We start from the raw sequence: 20,604 nt of genomic DNA on the forward strand, positions 1-20,604 counted from the left end.
GAATATGGGCACAATATCTTATGTCTAGCGCTGCAGTGGAGATTTAGACTGTGCTAAAATGATGCTCCTCTGAGAAGGCTGGGCGCTTGAACACGCACCCCAGGGAAGTGGCTGCAGCACCCAGAGTTCAGGCAGCATCCGGACAACACTCTTAGTATATGGCTTTATTTTGGGATAGTTCTGTGAGGTGGAAGCAGTTAGACTTGATGGTCTTTATGAGTTCCTTCCAGCTATTCTTTGAGTGTATGATACGTGCATGCTTCCCGTAACAGATGCATATAAAACAAATAGCTAGTCATGCTGCAGAGGCTCCAGAGAACCTGCCAGAAACGGAATGTGGCTAGAACTCTGGAAGCTTGTCTGATACTGGCCAGTTACAGAGACAGGGCTGAAGCAATACTTGTTACTTTGTATTAAAACAGCTCCACTGGGAAAAGGGTAGGAGAAACAGTTTCCAGTGCTGCTGGTTGTTGCAGAGGGAAGACAAGATCAGGCCTCAGAAAGGTACCTCTACATCTTTCCCTTCTTTATTCATGGCTCAGAAGCCTCTCTTCATCGGTACTTCAGAGTTAGTTTGTGTAGTGTCAGTGAAAGAAGTAGTCTTTCACAGCTTCAGGGGCCTTTATAAGGCTTCACCTAAAATCAAAAGAAACTGTCAAAGAAATTGAGTCTAGAGAAGCTGAATTTGGCTAATTTACAGAGAGTTGTTCTTGTTGCATGGGTAAATGATATGAGCTTTATTGTCTATTGAAGTAACTCGCCTTGGATTTCTGAGTGAATTCTGTGTTTGTGCTATGAATATTGAAAAGAAATTGCCATTTGGAAAAATGAATTGCCTTTGCATAGATTTCCCCTCTTTCCTCAAAAAATAACCTGCTTGCAGGTTCATAAAGGCAGTTCTCCATTGTTAGTTTTATCATCTTTCAAGCATATGGTATGTTTTCTTATATATGCCAAAGAAATGGTACCAAGTCCAGGTATCAATCAACATATGCTCTTGGCTGGCTGTCCTTAAGCCTAGTAGAGCACTTTTGAAAATCAAATATTTCTCCTTCTATCCACATTTAACCAAGAGCTTTAATAAGGTCTTGCCAAAACCTTTGAAATTCATAATAGTCTAAATTATACATTGTATGGAACCTCTAAGCCAGGGAAATGAGTAATTACTGGAGACTACTTCTGTGACATAGCTTGGTTGTTTCAGTTTAACAGAAGTACAATACAAGGCTTGCAGGAAGGAGTAAATCTATACTTAGCTCATTGTAATGCTCTTGGCATGGTCAAACAAGGCAGGTTTATTTTGGTGTCTAAAATTCTTCGTTTCAAGTTTCTTCCAAAATCTCTGTCGTGAGTATAAAGGTTTTTGTCACGTTAAGTCATTTATATGACTGACAAATAAAATTCAGCATTGAATTGCAACCCCAGAGAAATGGTTTTAAAGGAAATAAATCTGAGCAGGAAGATTTAGTATAGGCCTGGTAATACCTTTGCTGCTCTTACTGGGAGCCAGGTTTTAACTACATACTGCTGAAATCATGGTGTTATGGCTGTAAACACTGATTAGTGAGATTGAGTTCTTTCCAGGTGTTGAAATTACATGTGCTATTGCAGTGTTAGGAGTTGTTCCAATTCATCATAAAAAAGAACTTTATAAATAGAGGTGTTTCAGAGAGGTTTGTGCAAATCTTATTCCTTTTAACTAAGGCAGGCTTTATTGAAAATCAACTTTGTTTAAAAAAATAAAAAATTGCGTCTAAGCAGTAGCTGTAGATACTTCAGTTTAAATACAATTTCCATCAAACACAGGTTCTTTATATTTTTTCTTTTAAATGGCCATTAGAAGTACTTCTCAAAACCATTGATTGAATGTGTTCTGAAGCTCCTTGATTCATTCATCCTGTGAATGACTATTGCACTATTTGTTTAAGACATAGGAAAAAAATCAGTCCACCAAAGCATACATGAGGAATCTTTTGCCTTGCTTGAATCGTTGTTGTCTTGAAAATAAAATTAGAAGCAGCTTAATTTTAGTCCTGTATTGGCTGTAAATTGACTATTTATAGGGGTTCTTTTGCTATTACACTCTTCCCCCAAATTATTTATTGCAGTCTTCAGGTTTGTCAGTAGTTTAAAAAATGCTTTAATCTCTTCCAAAACTTTGAAAGTTACGTTACTTTCTTCTGAACTTTTGGTCTCAAAGCATCAGAAGTATAGAAGCTCTAGCAGTGACTTAGGCTTCTTGTTCATCAAGTAGGATGTTGCCCATTTCTTAAGTTATTTTTCCTGTTTAAAAGTTCGCAGCTATTGCTAATTTAGACCAATTGGATTTTGGAGTTATCTTCTTCAATAGTAATGTACAAAACTTCAACTTGATGGTAGCTTAATAGTCAATCCTGCAAATGGTCATATGCATGCATAGCATAGTTCATGTTACTGAACATTCACATTCATACATTCCTCTTAATAGTTCTTTTAAATGTAAAGCAGGACATGTAGAAATAGCAGTTGTTAGCAAACAAAGAGCAAGATTGCAGTAATGGCAATCAGATGCCTTGTTGATTTGACAGTGTATGAATTGTAAAGATAAAATTCATGGAAACATCCTATGAGACTCAAGTGGTAGTTGAATCGCTGGGTAAAAGAGGCAGATTGAAAAAGAGAGATGTCAGAATAGAGAAATGGGAGAGTTGAAAGAGAAGCACAGCAAGTAGGGAATCTAAAACTAAACCTAAAATACCAAGAGAGAACTAGGAACTGTCACTAGATGAATTACAGTCAATGCATTTCCTTCAAATCCAGGGAGTATGTCTAAGGTTGGCTCAGAGATACTCACTCATGAGGCTTTACTAAGTCATGCTTAGAAGATCCAAAAATTCTTTTTTCATTTCTTTTCATACTCTTGAGAGTATGGCAATGGGTGACACTCCAAGCTGTCCATAGGCAATTTCTTTAAAGGCTGCACCTTAGCCACTATGATTCTAACTCTCTTAGAAAAGCTGTCATTGGTAGCTTTTTCCTGTGTTGAGTCAATGTTTGTGTATTCGTGAGACATTTTTAGGGTAAAAATGGAATACATTTACCTCTAGCATTTGCTCATTTTCAGATAGCATATATAGGAAAAGAAGAGATTTGATTTATTTTTTGGTTAGTGATCAAGCTGATGGAATTTAATTGTAAGATCACAGACCAGACTGCTGGCCCTGCTAACTTAGTAGGCTAATGTGCATGACTAACTTGGATTATTGGGTGGGAAAAGGAGTGGGTTTTAAACTCCACCTTTCACCTCTATTTTTCCAGAATCTAGATGATACCTAACAACAAAAATCAGGTCACGTTTGAAGTTTTACACTAGTAGATATCCATGTTCTAGCTCCATAGAGGGGCAGGGACTTTGGCTGATAATCTCTGTACTTTCTGGAAATCTGCTCTAAATGCTTTTGAGGACTTCCATTGTGTCATAATTCTTTCTCACCTCTGCCTTTTGTCTAATTAGATTCAACTTTAAAACTGTTATTTTGGCAGCTTTGCATAAATATTGTCAAAGCATTCTGAATTTAATTCTTCCCACCAGCCACAGTACTGGAACTAGTGTAGATGTTTTCAGTTTGTCTTGTTTGGGCTTTGTGTGCTGTTCTGGGAGTCTGTATGCACTCATGCTGTATGTATTTCCTACTATGATAGATAAAGGAACCCAGGTGACTTTTCTTGTTATCTCTCTAATGATGCATGAAGTCTGGGTACCACCAACAATAAAAGTAAAGATTATTGGCAGATAAGGAGTAATTCAAGGGTTTCTTTTCAAGGACCACTTAGACTTCTCTCCATAGACACTGACTTCTGATTGATATTTACTCCTTTTCTAGGCAAATCTTGCTCAACTACTGAGTGAGGCTCAAGATCGAAATAAACATCTTGGAGAAGAGATTGGAGAGCTTCAGCAGAGATTGGGAGAAGTACAAGGGGACAATAAGGTATTACAAACTGCCAGTAAATGGAATGGAATGTGTAAACTGGGCTAGAGTTTTGCATTTACTTCTTAGGAAAACAAAATAATGGGTTACAGAACTTCTAGAATACTTTAATTAGAAAAGTGCTTAAAACAGTTAAACTGCAGAAGTTGTAAAGGATACTAGTAAGTGCGTCTTATTATATATTTTTGTATGCTGCTTTTGCTCTGTTGTCCTTAACTATGTATTTTGTATTTAGCCTTGCTTTAATGCTCACACACTTTCTATGTTCCTTTATTTTTTTTTAAAAAAACGTATTTTATTATTCATATTTCCTCTTACAAATAAGTACAAATAAGTACAGATAAGCATGTGTTCTTCATGTGATAATTTTCAGGTTTTTGTACTGAAATGTAAAATTTTAGCAGATGCTGGAGGAGCATAATTTTTCCCTTAAAAAATATGGAGTAGTTGATCAGAAACATGTATACTGAGCTTTCTGTTAAGCCCTCATCCCATTACCCTTACATAACCAATTTATTTCATTGCTAAATTTAGCAAGTTATATGGAACATTGCTCAAAATCTGCCATTTGGTATTAATCAAACTCCTGTTGTCTCCATTAATTGAAATATTTAAACTCAAGCCAAATATGTGTAACATTCACAGCTGGAGCTTTATGCAAAAGTATATTCAGAGATCAAACTAGTGAGAGGTTGAATTGGAGAGTTGAGGTGGTTAACAAAGTAAAAAATTGAAACAAATAATGATAGCTTCCCTCCCTCAACTACAGTTTTAAAATTATGGGATTTTAAATTTGAATAGGAATGAAATGTCTTTTAATTATTTAGATGGGGTTTATTTCTTTCCATTTAAGTTTATTTTATTTATTTTCTTTTAAACATAAGTATATTGGGATAATGCAGGTTTTTTTTCACTGTCACAAAGACCTCCCTTGAAGGTCTTTGGTCATAGAGCTGGGAAAGGGTCAAGTGAAACCTGAACTTGTAGTATACATAGCATTCAGCACAACTTGCTCAACTCTTCAAAGACCAGGTTTCCCACTTCTTATTTTCATTTGCTTGTTACTGGTTGAATGGTATTACAGTGTAGAAGTCAGTGCCTTTCAGTTCTCCTGTACCAATATTATACCTCACAGCCTTCCCAAGCCAGTCCTGAACAGATAGCAAGAGTTTGTAAGTACAAACAGAAAGCAAAGGTAGGAAAACTACAACACATTTAAATATCAACACCAATATTGTAGTTCCTTATGACAGTATATGCTCTTGGTAACCTACTTCCTTGTGCCTGAACTGGCATTGTTTAAGTTCACCAATAACATGGTATTAGCTAGTTATCTTTAGAACATCTGTATTCACAGCATGAATTTAAATTCATGATCTTCAAGATGAATGGAAAAGTACAAAAGGAGTTATTCTGCCCGGTGTGCCTTTCTCTGAAAGGTGCAAAATAGTGCATCACTAAATAAAGAGTGGGAGGAAAGAGCTGCATCAGGCTCAGATTAATTTAGACTAGGATTTTCATTTTTGGAACACATTCTTCACTTTCCTAGTAAATGAGAAACAGAGCTTATTTTAGAGTCAGGTTGCTGGTTTTCAAAGTGCCTAAAAAAGCATTGCCATCTCTCTGAGGGATTTAACACTCTCCTCCTGTGTCAGATTTCTCTCCCTACAAGCTTCAGTGATAAAATTCTAAGCTTGTTCACAAAGCCATTCTCTTCTACTCATCAGTTCTTCTGTACTGGCAGCTGGGCTACCTCAGGCACTGGAGTCCAGATAATGTATGGTATATACAAAACCCAAAAAAACTATAATAATTTGCTTGTTCTTACATTTTTCCCCTGCATTCTTCTCACTGTTTTTTCCAAAGTGAGGGAGGGCATCCTGCCCAGCTGCTCTACGTCAGCCTTACTTCTGGCAAGAGATGAACAAACAGCTGCTTTTGCAGCAAGTGAAGCTGCTTATGGATGAACAATTCTGCCTGTGTCTGAGCAGGGGTGACTCATGCAGGCTTTGTCACTGAGTGGCAAGAGCTTTGCAGGACTAAAAAAGAAAAAAAAAACCCTCTTTAAATATCACACATTAGCTCTATTGATAAAGAAATGTTTTGATGGCTTGACTTGTTTTTCACCACTTTAATGTTTGCCACCAGTAGGATACAGTCACTTGGATTAGCAAGAAAACCTTGAACCGGAGGTACTTGTTAAACATGTCATCAGGCAATAACAAATTACGTACATTTCGTTAAACTGGAATAATTTTTTCCTCTCATTTCAAGTTGATTTTTGTTGGCACAAATAACAAAACTTCTTCAGACAGTCTCTGGAAGCATTTGTTGCTGCTGTTTGAAAAATACAGCAAATAGTTAGACTGCAGCATTCCAGTGACAGATATCTAAAGCTATTTATTTTTATGATTGATTACAATCTCACAAGTTCTGACACATGAAAGCTCTTCTATCTTTATGGTAGTTATTTGTAAATATTTCCCTTCGTAATGTTTTGGTAGCAATGCTTGGAAACAATTACTAAAACATAGAAGAAGATAGCTAAAAAATCTAATTCTCTCACGTGAAAAGGTAAAAACAGAAAGCTTAAGAGAAACTGGAGACTTCTGCAAGACAAGATGACTCAGTTGCCTTTACCTGAACCCCTACCCACGCAAAGAATTGCTTTTGTAAGCTGCCAAGATCTTGCAGTGCTGAGCAAGAGGAAGGTGCATGGGGAGCAATGGCTGCGGTGTTAGTGTCCTTTCTGTATTGCCAGGCAGACAATCATTCATGCAGCAACAAGGAGAAGTGTTAAATGGGGTGTGTGTGTTTTGGCAGAACTGGGACTTCAGGTAGCATATTTGCAAGTTCTGGTCCACATTTTATGATTTTGTAAGATAACATGGTGAAGACAATTGATGTGACTGTGGCTAAACATGATGGTTTCTGTCTTCCGTGAAGAATTGGTTGTGCTTGTTTTCCTTTTCCTTCTGCATGTTTTATTGACAATCAGGAGTGTCCAGCTTTGGTGCAGACATTGTCTATGGACTCCTAGACTGTACAGCAGCTATCCCAGTGATGCTGCATTTAGGCATTGTGGGGCTGATACAGTGTTGCTACTTTGTAAATAATTATCTGAAAGTGGTGTAAGAAAAAGCTGTGATATTAAAATAAAAAGACAGTACTTGCAGCAGTGGATTGTTTTGGTTAACAATTTATGGGTTCTTGACAAACAAGAGTTTGCTCTGGTAAAGTGCCATTAATTTAAATCCGTTCAGCTGTGAATGCTGTTCACTGAATCCTGAGGGGTAGTGTTAACCTAAATGAAGTTGAATGGTCTTTTCCTCAGCGATCTCTGAATGACAGAAACAAAAATACAGCAGCTAGAGGGCAAATGTATAAAGTTTATAACAAAGCACTAATATATAAAATAAACCCTTAAACCTCTAGCTTAACAGTGTCTCTTTGGGTCACAGCATTTTCAGGGAAGAATTTTATAGCAGGTGGTGCTGCCTCATGAGACATTCGCAATGCAGAATTAAACGACTTGGCCTGTTCTGCCCTGTCAACTCTCTGATTGGCCAACTGTCTGGAAGAAGCACTCTGTTGTTTTATGGATTGATATTTTACTGTATTTTGTGTATGTTAATAACGCTGCTTTTACTGGATGAATTTGGATTTCTGAAGCATTCTTTTCATAAGACTCCATGATTTTGGGGGGTTTTTTGCCTTAAAATTGGTAGTAAATAAAAAGTTCTCCTTTTATTGACAGACTGCTTGACCTTGCAAGTTATAATTGCTTACAGTTGTATCGTATGCCTCACCCCCCCCTGGGCTGGAGGAGAGTTGGTCATAGTGCATGAGTGACAGCTTTGGTCCAGTTCCTAGCCTGGTGCCAAGCATTACACAGAAGTTGTGCTCTGCTGCAGACATTGGAGGCATTAGTAAAGGGTGATTCCTCTTCCCATTTCCAGCTTTTTTTGAACAAGATTGAAACCTCAAAATGTTACCGCATTTGTTTTGTGTGGTCTTTGTTACTAGAGAGAGATTCTGGAAATTCAGTTAATCTATATGAATTAAATGACATGACACGACCACGCCTTTTGTTCATCAGCACTTTAGCATTTTAAAAAAAAAATCCAGTAGCTATGAAGCTACTTGCCTTTTTGACTTACTTGTTTTGATAAAGAAATTAAAAGGAGTTCTATCTCTTAGTATCCACTCAGCCTTACTAACTGTGCATTGGTTTTACACTTTACCTGTGGGGATAGTGAAATGCAGTTTGCCAAAACCAGTTACTTTTGCAGCCACAGCTTCCCCTGAACAAGTGAACTTCTTATCAGCACACATTGTACTAGCTTCAGTGACTTGCACTGAACTGGAGCTGAAATAAGCGGGAAGGATGATTTTGGTAGTCTGTCTTGCATCAGCAGGATTTTAATTGGCACATTGTAGCTATGGTGACTGGCATCCCATAAATACCAAAGATAGATTTTCATATACAATCTTCTACTTCAGAAGATTGATTTTTTTTTCCTAACTCTGCAATATAATGATGTGCATTAATTCCTCAGTGCAGTCAAAGATACAGGAAAAGTCAGGCTGGTTATTGTGGTGGGTTTCCCTGGTCTGTGCAGAGCTCCTAAAGATGAGGCCTAGTGCTGAGTATAAACAACTGTATACACTGAATGCCTTATAGATTGGTATTTAATACTCCATGGTCCTTGAAAGGTCATTGCTTTTTGATTTGGATATTGAATGTAAATGTGTCTTAATTCAAGTCAGACTGTTTTCAGCAGTCACAAGCTCAGGACTTCATCAGCTGCTTGAGCATTTTGGCCAAGTCTTTTTGTTGTTGGCCCATTTTTTTGCTTTTGACATGAATTAGCTTTTGTGAGTAGACAAAAAAATAATGCCTAAGCACATGTATTAGCAGCTATTAATACAAATTCTGTACTGATGTAGCACAGGGGGGGTTTAAGTAATGTCAGTAAAATGAAACTGGAGTAGCCACTTTGTTCCTTTTTATTAACTAGGAAGACTTCTCTGCCACAGAGAATTTTATTATTTACGTATTTACGAAAGGGCTTTCTGATAATTCTCTAGTTTTAGTCTGAGTGGAATTAGTTCCTGTCACTCCTAAAAAGCACTGACCACATATCTGTGTTTTCTTGGTCTTTCGTAATTTGTATACTCTGATGACTGTTGTTTCAGTGTCTGATTCAGCTACTGTGGATGCTTTGACTGTTCAAATGGATTTTTTCACTAAAAACTGGATTTGACCATCATCTCAGAAGCCTCCCTGTGATTTAAATAATACTAGCCTTTTGGCCTGGAAGAGGCAAAATCTATGACAGCTTTACTCTTTCTAATACAGATATACTCTGCTGCTACAGCCTATGTTTTCTTGCTTATGAACTCTGTTTTTGTCATGACAGCTCCTTCGAATGACCATAGCAAAGCAAAGACTGGGAGATGATGAAGTTGGGGCTCGCCACTTTGCAGCACATGAACGGGAGGACCTTGTTCAACAGTTGGAGAAGGCTCGAGAACAGGTAAGAATTAAATGGGCATATAGTATCATGTTTTACAGAGCTATTGTAGTAGTAAATAAATAGCAAGTAAATAATAAATAAATTCTGTTCTGTTTGAAGAGCTGGTAGCTGTTTGATGTTGGAAGTAGTGGTTAGAGTGAATCCTAATCTCAGGAATTTTTTCTCTAGATTACTGAGTCTCATTATCTTTTTAATGTCCAGCAACAACTTGTGACTATTGAATATTGACAATGAATGTCAATGAATGTCAATGAAAGGTACCCTTTAGCAAAGGCTTTTACAAGTATTCAACACAGTGTACAGTGGCTGATGCACCTTCTAACAGTACCCTCTGAATCAAATTTTCTGTAAAAGTGTTGTTAGTGTCCTCTTCCTCCTGCCTCCAAGCTATTTCTTCTCCTCTTTTGAAAAATTCTCACATCAGACCTGTTTCCCCTTCCTCAAGCCTGTATGACTGCTCTTTACAATGCAGCATCAGACTTTTTCCCTAACACTGATACATAAATTTCTGGACGGTTTTGCAGGTCTGCGTTCTCAGTTTTTCCCACACTTATTCTTACCAATGTCAGTTCCAGCCTGAATAAGCCGTTCTGTGATCCAGGAATTTCTAGTATCTCAGTCTTCCCTCAATTGCAGCACTACTGCACTTTACCAGAAAGGTTGTTGGTCTTCTTCCAGTGTGATACTCCCTGCTAACTCTGTTACCAAGCTTGTGTTCTTTCTATTCCTCACCCAGCCTCTTTTAAATGGTAGTCTGTTTCCCTTTCTGGCATATCCATGTTTTCTAGGGTGTTGGAGACTCTTGTCGCTGCAGACTTTTCTCACATCCAAGGAGTTTCATCTCCTTGGAAGTTTGAAGCTCTTTGTCCTTGAATATATTTCACACTGGACTTCTTCGCTCTTTTGCTCAATAGCAAAGCTCATCCTGTTGCCTCTGTGTTGGTTTATTTTGTACTTTCTCAGTTCTTATTCTGTGAAACCTCATTGGTCAAGTCCTATGATTAGTGTAAATTTCCACTTATGGGCTTTTTGACAAGTTTTTATTTAGTTGACTTAATTCTAGAGTCCTAGAAATTATATGATAAAACCACCTTAATATGTTTGTAGAGTACAATTACAGTAGGGATTGAGGTTCATTTGCTGTTACATTTTAATTGTTTTCTAGCAATTTTTTCAAACAGATCTAACCTGTAAATTTACTTAATTCCAAATTAATGAAATATTACTGAAATTGAGTAAAAATACCTGGAGTTATGAGCTTTGAAAAGACTTTTGACTGTCCAAAATCAGTATTGTTCAAACATGTGCTTGTTGCTGTTTTCAGGCCGGGTCCTATGTTAGCTATTGTTTAAACTTATACTGATACAGCTCTCCTTTCTTCTCAGATTGAGACTCTGAGATATGATCTTCAGGCTGCACTGGATGAGTTACAAGATGTGAAAGAGGAACGTTCTGTTTACCAAGATAAGTCTGACAGACTAAACCAAGAGTTGAATCATGTCTTAGGAGGGCATGAAAACCGTATCATTGACATAGATGCTCTATGTATGGAGAACAGGTGAGTGCATTACTATTTCCCTAGAAAAACTGTGTTGTTGTAATAGGAGTATCAGGAAGTCAGTCACAACAAAACTTTAAAGAAAATATATCCAAGAATGAAAGCTAAGAGATTTTGGTAGTTTGATTTGCCTGTTTTGTTTATACTGTAATGTTTAATTACATTATTATTATTTAATGTAAGCATTAAATAATATTGAGGAATCTAGGCTACCGGAAATTACCAATGCTGTATTTGGCTACAGAGATGCCAGTGATGTTCCCATAAAAAGCTAAACAAGGAAAAGGAAGAGAAGACCTTTTTATTCCCGTCACTGTATGGCACCAAAACCAGGAATATTAAAAATTTGTGTATTCAGAAATTCCCAGTGAGCTGTAACGGACTAATCTTGAATTGGTAAGAGAGACTTTGAGTACCCTGAGTTAACAGTTACAGACATAATTTTCTCCACAGGGAGAGGTTGTCAGCATGGAGTGATTTGCCAAAAAAAGTTGCTGGTGAAATCACCCATGTAGGTATTCTTGCTGGTTTCTTGGGAAAAGAATGTGTTTTATGGTCTCTACTAAGGATGACAGAGAGGAACCTCTGACAGAGCTATAGCAGGTATCTCACTTAATGTTAACAATTACCTTAAAGTGAAATAGAACTTGTAAGACAGTTTCCATTTACAATAACTTTGCTTTAGGCAAGAAGGTGTACTACCAAAGGCATTGCTTCTTCCCAGCAACTTCAGGGTTTTTTTTTTTTTTGGTTTTGTGTAGCCTACATGCAGAGTTTTGTATCAATTTAAGCCTCCTGCTCCCCTGACAGTGATGTGAGTTTTTTCTGTGAAATAATTAAATTGTCACAAACCCTAATACAGCTGCAGTTGTACTATATGAAAAAAGATGGCTTATAAATATAGATATATATATATATATTTATATATACTTATAAGTATTATTAATAATATACCTATTTTATACATAAAAACTGTATTTTCCTGTTTGGAAATAACTGTCTCATCCAAGTGCATAAACTCTATTAGAGAGAACTTTGCTGTTTCATTCAACTGTGTACCATTTTTCAGCTATACTGTTAAATTTTCTACTTTGTGATTGCTAATGAGAAGTGCCAAGTAAGTGATGGATATTGCAATGCAAAAGTTCTGCATAGCTGAGTCTTGTGTTGACATATATACAAATCTTCATGTGTCCATCTCACAGACCTTCAAGTACAGAGGGCACACATAAATGCTTCCTGACTATTTCCTCTAGACATAAACATATTCTTTCAGCTTTCTTTCCCCGGAACCTGACGACCAATACAAAGTAGTTGTGCAGCATACTTGACAAATCTAACAGGAGGGCAGCCTCCTGTTCTGATGCAATTTGTTTCCCTACTTAAAGTTTTATGGGGTCAAGAACAGTAAGATTTTGTTATTTCATCCCTCACAGAACTGCAGAGGGAAAAGAACTCTCAATAATTCAAAGAGAGAACATGCCAAATAGTAAAGAAGACTGCTTGAGGCAGTATTTGAAGGTAAGTAAAGGATTACATTTCTTTTTCAGGTATCTTCAAGAGAGATTAAAACAACTTCAAGAGGAAGTCAACCTTCTGAAGTCTAGTATTACTAAATATAAGGTGAGATCCTCTCAGTATATCATCAAAACTGTGCTTCTTTCTTCATCGAAGTTACTGTTCATTTTCATGTTAAATGTGTATGAGGAACAAATTTGTTCTTGCAAGAAAAATCCACCATTGACATTCTAACAATATTAGTATGTATACAAATTACATGCTCATTCTTCCTTGTAGGCTTCTCAGCTGAGGGCAGTACAAAGGGATACCTGTTAAGAGTATTTTGAAAAATTAATTAAATACTTTTTTTAAGTTCTGTGGGGGAACCATCACTCTGCTGGGGGGCAGGTGATCAGCCTTCCAGCCAGCTGGTAGGTGAAAAATAGCAGATCATGCAGTGGTGAATGACTGCAGCTGTGTTGCCGTCACAAAAAGACCTTGTTTCCCTATTCTCTGGTGGCTGTGCTATTTCTTCATGTAGCTTAATTGTCACTAAGCTTTCACTGTTCTTCTTTTCCTGAGTTAAGGTATATACTGTTTTAAATAAAACCTTCAGGACTGATTTTTGCCCTTCCCAGAAGCTATGCACTCTTATTTCCTTCTGCAAGGAATTTCTGGGGATTGGGAGGGGGGGGCTCTCCTCCCGCTTTGATTTTGGGGAGTGGGAGGGGGAGGGCTGCTTGTCAGACCATGAGAAGGGTAATCTTAGAATTGTCAATAGGACTTCTTCATTTATGTCATTATAAAGTAGTCACAGCCTTGATTGTTTTTTGTGCATGAGCAAAGCCCCTCAAAGTACCAACTTCATTTCATTGTCTGTTCCTGCTTGCAGCTTGGGTCTCTTGGAATGTGAGTTAATTAGTGAGAACTGAGCATCTTGATGGTCTGGTGGGTTTCACAGAACTGTAATTGAAAGAGCTGGGCTTCTGGAGCAAGACCATTCTGCTTCTAATTCTTGAAAGTCGGTATTTGGTACTAAAAGGGCTTATAGAAACCCTGATAGAGGAATTGGAACTTTTCATATGTAACCTATCCAAAGAAATGCTGGGAAAAGTCTGCTTTTGCTTCCAGTTGATGCTCTCTACAGGAAATTGCAGTATCTTCTCTGGTAGTCAGCAGATTATTAAAAAATAGGCAAATCTTAAATAGACATTGGGGGAGCGGGTGGGAGAGACTGCAGTAAAGTGATTATGATGGGACAAATGAGTCTTTGTAACATTACAAAGACTTAAGGCTGGAGAGTAATAATCTTTGAGTTACACCCCCATAGTTTACTATGGGTATAAGGTCCAGGCCTTGCAGAGTTGCTCTGAGACCAAAATTCAAAGTTCCAAAGTCTTTCCTCCTAATGACAGGATTTGTTGACTACTGTTTTTCTAAGTAAGTTATTTGTTGTTTTCCTAGAATGCACTAGAGAGACGAAAAAATTCAAAGACTCATAGTAGATCCAGTAGCAGTGCTCTGACTGGAGTCCTTTCTGCAAAGCAAGGTATTGCATAAATGCAGCATGGTGTTGCATATCTCATTGAATTCCTTTCATCTACCTCTTAATTTCAATAACCCTTTCCTTACTAACCAAACCAAGAGCTCTCTTCTCGTTCCCTGTTTATTACTATGTGCTAATTCTGTCCTCTTCTCTTTTGTTGAAGTTGACAATATAAAATTTGCCTCCAGATTACTGCTTCTTCTTTTATTAATTCTTTTGCCATTCATTCTCTCCCCCATTAGTTTTATAAACTATTTCTTTACTCTCTATACCCTGACAAATCACTTCTTTATCTCTTTGCTCTGCTAACAATGGCAGTCACAATTCACATTTCAGTGAAAAATAGACTAGGTGGTGGAGGAGGGGCACTAAGTCAGGTTTTCTGCTACTGCTCTTGGAAGCTTTTACATTCCAAGATGTTTTACAAGAAATCTTTGTGTCCCATGTTTCTTCATGGGTAGCAAAATGGAATAATCTCTTCTCCCTGTTTCAAAGAAAATATAAAGATTAGAAAAGAAAGGCAATGAGAAAATTCTTTGAAGCAAACAGTATACCTTGCCACCCTACTGTTTAAATGTAGGTATATTCATACACACATATGAGATCAGTAGTAAGTGTCATGGTAAGCTGAAACTCATTTCTCTGGTTTTGACTTCTCTTTTCTCCTCTTTTGCATGTACTGGCATGCATGTACATATATATATATATATATATATATATTTACGTAAAGAAGCAGAGCCAGATTCTAGTTAGAGATTTTAATGATATTAGTGAATTTCTTGATTTGGTTTGAAGGTACAGACTGTGTTGCAAAGGAAGAGTTCGTGGCTGACTGTCTTTTCACACCAGTCTTAAATAATGTGAAGGATATAATGGTTCTAAAAATTAATAAAACATATTTCTTGGAGGTTTTAATGACCAGTTTTTACCAATTTGTAGGGCTGTAGAAGAATTGTTTTGTATCCTTCTGAACACTAAGAATTTTCCAAAAAGCAGAACTGAGTTAATATAAGATGTGTCTGCCTATACTTGTTCTGGCTATTGCTGTGAATAACAATCTACTTGGAAAGCCACCATATTTATGCCAACTAGAAATGACAGTTCTGATCTTTTGGCTTTTTTATTTTATTTGAAGGAAAAATATGTATATTCATTTAAGTAATTGGAATAGTTCCTTAATGCTAAGTAAATGTCTGTTTCATCTCTGCATGAGAAGCCAAAACTCATTTGTGTTTTTAATGTTATAGTCCAAGAGTTGTTGTCGGAGGATCATGGATGTAGCCTACCAGCCACACCACAATCCATTTCAGATCTCAAATCACTGGCCACTGCATTACTGGAAACCATCCATGAAAAAAACATGGTCATACAACACCAAAGACAAACCAACAAGTAGGTGGCATGACTTCTAAGTAAAATATCAAGCTATGGGAAAGTTAGTTTGGGGAAATACTAAGGGAAATGGGAAGGAAGATTCATTTTCACAGAAAATTCATCATCACAGTTAAATGGTTGATTCTTTACTTTTTAAGACCAGATTTATGATTTGAGAAAAATTACATTTTCATCTTAAATTCTGGAGTTGACAGAGACCTGTCTGCCACTACTAGGCAAGGATTGGTTTGCTGCATAGGTTATTGTGACTGTAATTACACAAAGCAGACTTCTAGCAGGAAGTCTGTAGGGACAGCTGAAGGAAAGCTTCTGGGAGGAAGGACACCCTTAAACTGGAGAGAAGGTATGTGGTAATTGGTTGTGAGTGTAGGAATTTTTTAATAAGCATTGGTGGGGTTAGTAAGTGTTGCTCCTAGAAAAGTCTGAAAGTGTTAAAGTAACATTTGACACATGCTCAGTGGCCATTTCATACAGATGATACCTGTTGCTCCTATCGTTACTTTGTTAAAAGTTGAAGGAGATAAACACAGTTGGATTGCTATTATATGGTTTTTTTAAAAAATCTGAACTGAACTTTAAAGGAGAATTTATTTACTCTTAGCTGTTCTGCTCATCAGTAGAATTCTTTGTAGCTTGTACAGTTCCTATCATGGCAGAATATAAAAGTTTTTGACACATTTTGTGACATTCTGATATTATTGTCCTTATATAGTGTATAAAAATCAGAGCTAGGAAGTGGTTCCTTGATTTTGCACTTAATTTCACTCTCTCTTTTTTTTTGTTGGTGGGTTTTTTGTTGTTTTGTTTTGTTTTTTGTTTTTTTTTTAACCCTGAGTCACTACTGGTAATCAGAGGTTATTCAGGCTTCTCAAAAGCACATCAGGACCAGATGCCAGCAACAGCCAGACATCTTTCCTGAAAAGAAGTAGGACTGAAGTAAACTGTATTACACTAGAATGAATGATTCACTTTGAAAATTGGTAACTTGGATATTAGGCAGACTCCATTGCATAATTCTGAGTGATGTAGCAACAGAAGTGGAGGAGCAGTTAATAGCTTAAATTGGGCATTTGAGACAAAAAATGTCCAAACAGCTAAAGGGAGATAAAGTGGTGAAACTGTAGTCCAGATCTAACGGATGGCAGCTCAGTAAATTCTTGTCCTGTGATGCAAGAGGAGTTGTTGCACAGAGCAGTGCTAGGGAAGGGCTAACACATGCTTTCTTCCTTCTTACTGCTAGTGTAATATCAGAAAGAAAACATCCAGAGAACAACTGTTGTTCCAGGTGTAACCAGTCTTTACCTTTCACATCTTGATACTATATCACTACCCACTGTTTTATTTTGCATAATTTTAATTTTTTTGCGAAGTTCTTTCTTAGTTTTGTATTTCTCTTTGGTGATATGCAGTCTCCTGCATCTCTCAAGTACCACTGTAATGATTGTTTTCTGATACTGCTCTTTCTGCTTTCAGCTACTGGGTATGGGTTGTCTTGAGATAACCCACACAAAGAGATGTAGTTCTTATGTCTGCATGTCCAACTGTTCACATATAGCCATGAGAAGAGATTGGATATGTGCAAAAGCTATTATTCTGTGGCCAACAAAATAATCAGGTTTTAGAGAGAAGTGACAGTCCATATCAGTCCAGGGTCAGGAGTGTTCTCAGAACTGAAGTGTTATATTCAGTTCAGGATGGTTCAGGGGAAAAAGAAGAAAGATAAATCCTGATCAAGTTGAGTGAAGAGCCTCAAAAACATTCCTATGTAGTATTCTCATTCTTTTTGCCACTTTAAGCTTTAGGTGGATTAAAGAAGCTATTAAAGAGCTAGGAGGAATGGGAACCACTACAGGTGGAAACACCTAAGACATAAAAATTTAATGTAAAAAAGGGAAATGCAGGTAGGGCATCAAGGAAAAACATCCTTTATTTGAGATGCAAATAAATGGGGGTATGTATTTCCCATGTAAAAAGTTAAAAGTCTGCTGACTTGTGAAAACGGGAAAGAAACTGCCCACCTGTTGGACAAGATTAGATGTGATGGTACTGTCAGTGCACAAGTTAAATGGACAGGTTCATAAACTGGTACTAGTAGAAGATGCATTCTTTTGTTGAAGACATTTCTCCATTTGAAATAGGAAGTTGAGAAGGATATGAGGCTAGAGAAAATTGTAGTGACAAGAAGTTTTTTACATAAATCACAAGGTAGCAGTCTTTCCCTGTGCAAAGAGCATGTTTGGATGCCACATTTACTCTTTCAGATTGTTGTTTGAAAAAAGGGAGATTTAGTGGGTGAAGAACATGAGATTTTGGGGTGGTTATTTAATTTCGAGGAAGAAATTCTGCATTTGGTATTTGGTGGGTCAATGACCTAGTAATGATTCTCTCACTATCAGTACATGAGATTTTTCAGACCATACAAACTTACTTTCCCCCATGCAGTTAACCTACTCTAAGGCCTACCTCTTCAATCTTGCAGACTGAGAATTGGCTGTGTAAGTTTACTATAGCAGAATGGTGGATATGCTTTCTGAATAACTGAAGCAATGACAAGACGATGGATTTTTTTTTAGTGTAGATTGGAATTTGGATGTTCTGTTGAAGTTTACTTTCTGTTCTTAAAAAAACTGTTGTTAAAAAAAATCCATTGCCACTTTTCTTGGAAAAGACACACTGCTCTTATTGCCACTCTTCTAAAGATGTGGCATGATAGAAGGAACTGTGGGAGTATGTGCCTAGGAGCAAGAAGGCAAAATCTAGCCTTTATTTTTTATCCTGTTTTCAGAAAAAAAAAAGAAGTTGTTGGGGAAAAAAACAGATCGTTTTTCCAAGGTGGTTGGTAGCTACTAATACTAAGTTCAAGTAATGTCCTATGTTTTTCTCCACAAGCCTGTTAGCTTAATTTGTAAAGGCAGTTCTAAATTAATTCTCCACGCAGTAGTGTGTTGCAAGATTAAAGTTACATAAATGCAAAACCAAATGGTCCTAACTCTGCTTAGCAAACGGATAAACATCCTTTTTTTTTAATTCTACCAGCAATAAACCATTTATTAGATGCTCTTTTTAGTGCAATTTGTTCCTGAAATTGCCAGCACTCGTGCAAGCTGTATCAGCGTAAAAGCTGCCCTGGTGGTTAGATACATTGCACTAATTTTAACAGTTCTAACTTGGGCAAGTTCAGTCATGTCCAAAATTACAAAAAGGATTGTCAGTCTGTAACTTGAGCACGAGTTTCCATGCAACATCTAGAGCCAGATATGGGACTGTGAGAGACCTATTTACAGGCATTTAGGTGATGGCACTTGTATGAGGGTGTATGTCTTCTGTAGCAAGATCTAAATTAAAGTGAGGTGAAGAGAGCTCAGGTGCTGTAAATCACCACAGCTCCCTTCAGATCATGGCCATGTATGTTGGAAAGCATGACAGAGCCAGAAAGAGGCTTCTGGAGTCAGGTGGGAGCATTGCTCCTGTTGCATAAACAACAGATTTCCGTAAAACCTTCTGGAAGGAGGTTTGTACTAATTCTGTTGCATTAGGCACAGGACCAGAGAGCAAAGGAAATAGCTATCAGCACCTGTGTCTGTGACATGATTCTCCTGATTAATTGAAGGATCTGGTTCACTGTGTCTAGAGATAAAAAAAGAGATTAGGGAATTGGGTGCTACCAGCCCATGCAGCCCCTTTAAAAATACCCACCCAGGTAAGGCCTAACCAGGCCACCACAGCTCAGTTTTCCCACAGCACGTATGGAACTGGCAAATTACCTGGAGGCCTCAGGGGAAAGGAAGAAATGTGATAAACCACATTGTGTTCGAATAGCTTACGCATTTATCTTTCAAAAATTGATTGCTATAAGAACTTGCAGCTTTATTTAGGGTTTATTTCTCCCATACCTGTCTTGAGGTAATGAGGTTTTTTAAGCAAACTAGAATGATACTTATCACTGAATGTATTTTGCTCTATTCCTCAATGAAAGAAGTGGGGTTATTGTCCTCTGCTGTTGCCAAGCATTGTTCTGAGACACAAAATGATCCTTCTATATGAGAGCCTGCAACAAAGGTTAAAGAAATAACTAAGTGCCTCGTCTGAGGATTCCAAAACCATTAGAAATAGTGTGGTACTGCTGATAAATAAATTATAAAATTTAAAAGAAGCAAGAAAAAAGTGACTTTGCTGTTGTTACCTGAATAACAGGAGCAGTAGCTATAACTTATTACAGAAGGTTGAGTTTTCTTCTATTTTATGGCTAGCTGGCAGGGAGAGCAGCATCCTTCTGTTTTCTGCCCTGGAACTAGTGGTGAAGTACTTATAAAAATAATAAGGATTAGAAGTGCTAGACTTCTGACTCCTTTGTGGTGACAATCATTAGCCAAATTAACATTGTTTTGTCAGTTCCCTGACAGAATTAACATGATGCAGAAGAAGACTTACATAATGTCTCTCTCTGTTTCTCTGTAAACCAGGGAAATTCCACATTCTTTAGCTGACCCTTGGTGAGACCTTAGGCAGGAAGGTGGGAATGGGCTCCCAGTGTACAAGGTGGAGTTTCCTGAAAGCTGCTCCATGCCTTTTGCTGTCAGCTGTCGTGTTGTACTGCAGAGCCCAATTGCCCAACTGGATGTCAGGGTTATGAAAACAGTGTTATTAAGGCTGAATTTCTCATACCAAATGGAAGCATTCTGAAAGTGAAATCTAGACTTGAATAATTTTGCTTTTAATTGGAGAAGACAGTAGTAGATCCATCATAACCTTTTAAACCTACTGAAATACTGAGTTTCAATGGGGAAATGAACCTAACTTTGTCTTTTCTCCTCTGCTTTTGAATGTGATAGACTGTTCTTCTTAGTTGACACACACCCCTGTACCTCTCAGTGCTTTCTCTGATGTTTATTATAAGCTTTCTCTTTCTTTTTCACATTGTCTCTCATATTGATATTTTTGTAATCTTTAAAATACTTACAGGCTTTTATTGTGTCATTGCAAAGCCCTCACAGCAGAAATTTCAAAAATGCTTAGTCCTTGTTAATCAATTTTTCTAGCCCCTTTGATATTTGCTGGGTGTGCTATTCTTCATGTCCTTCCCAGAATCTGCCA

General features: G+C 37.4%; 1 protein-coding gene across 7 annotated transcripts in view; it reads left to right on the forward strand.

The window, feature by feature from the left end:
• The window catches only part of CCDC149 (coiled-coil domain containing 149), a 51,728-nt gene that overhangs the window by 16,202 nt on the left and 14,922 nt on the right, over positions 1-20,604 (forward strand). For 4 of the 7 annotated variants that reach the window (XM_033513567.1, XM_033513566.1, XM_033513568.1 and 1 more), the window contains 6 exons: positions 3,864-3,971; positions 9,395-9,511; positions 10,897-11,069; positions 12,506-12,692; positions 14,034-14,118; positions 15,363-15,507. In XM_033513567.1, coding sequence (XP_033369458.1) covers positions 3,864-3,971; positions 9,395-9,511; positions 10,897-11,069; positions 12,506-12,692; positions 14,034-14,118; positions 15,363-15,507 — 815 coding nt within the window. The remainder of the gene's footprint in view (positions 1-3,863; positions 3,972-9,394; positions 9,512-10,896; positions 11,070-12,505; positions 12,693-14,033; positions 14,119-15,362; positions 15,508-20,604) is intronic. The other 3 variants (XM_015624993.2, XM_015624995.3, XM_033513569.1) reach the window with 2 other exon arrangements.

This window comes from Parus major, chromosome 4 (assembly GCF_001522545.3).
Source record: "Parus major isolate Abel chromosome 4, Parus_major1.1, whole genome shotgun sequence".
Taxonomy (NCBI): Eukaryota; Metazoa; Chordata; class Aves; order Passeriformes; family Paridae; genus Parus; species Parus major.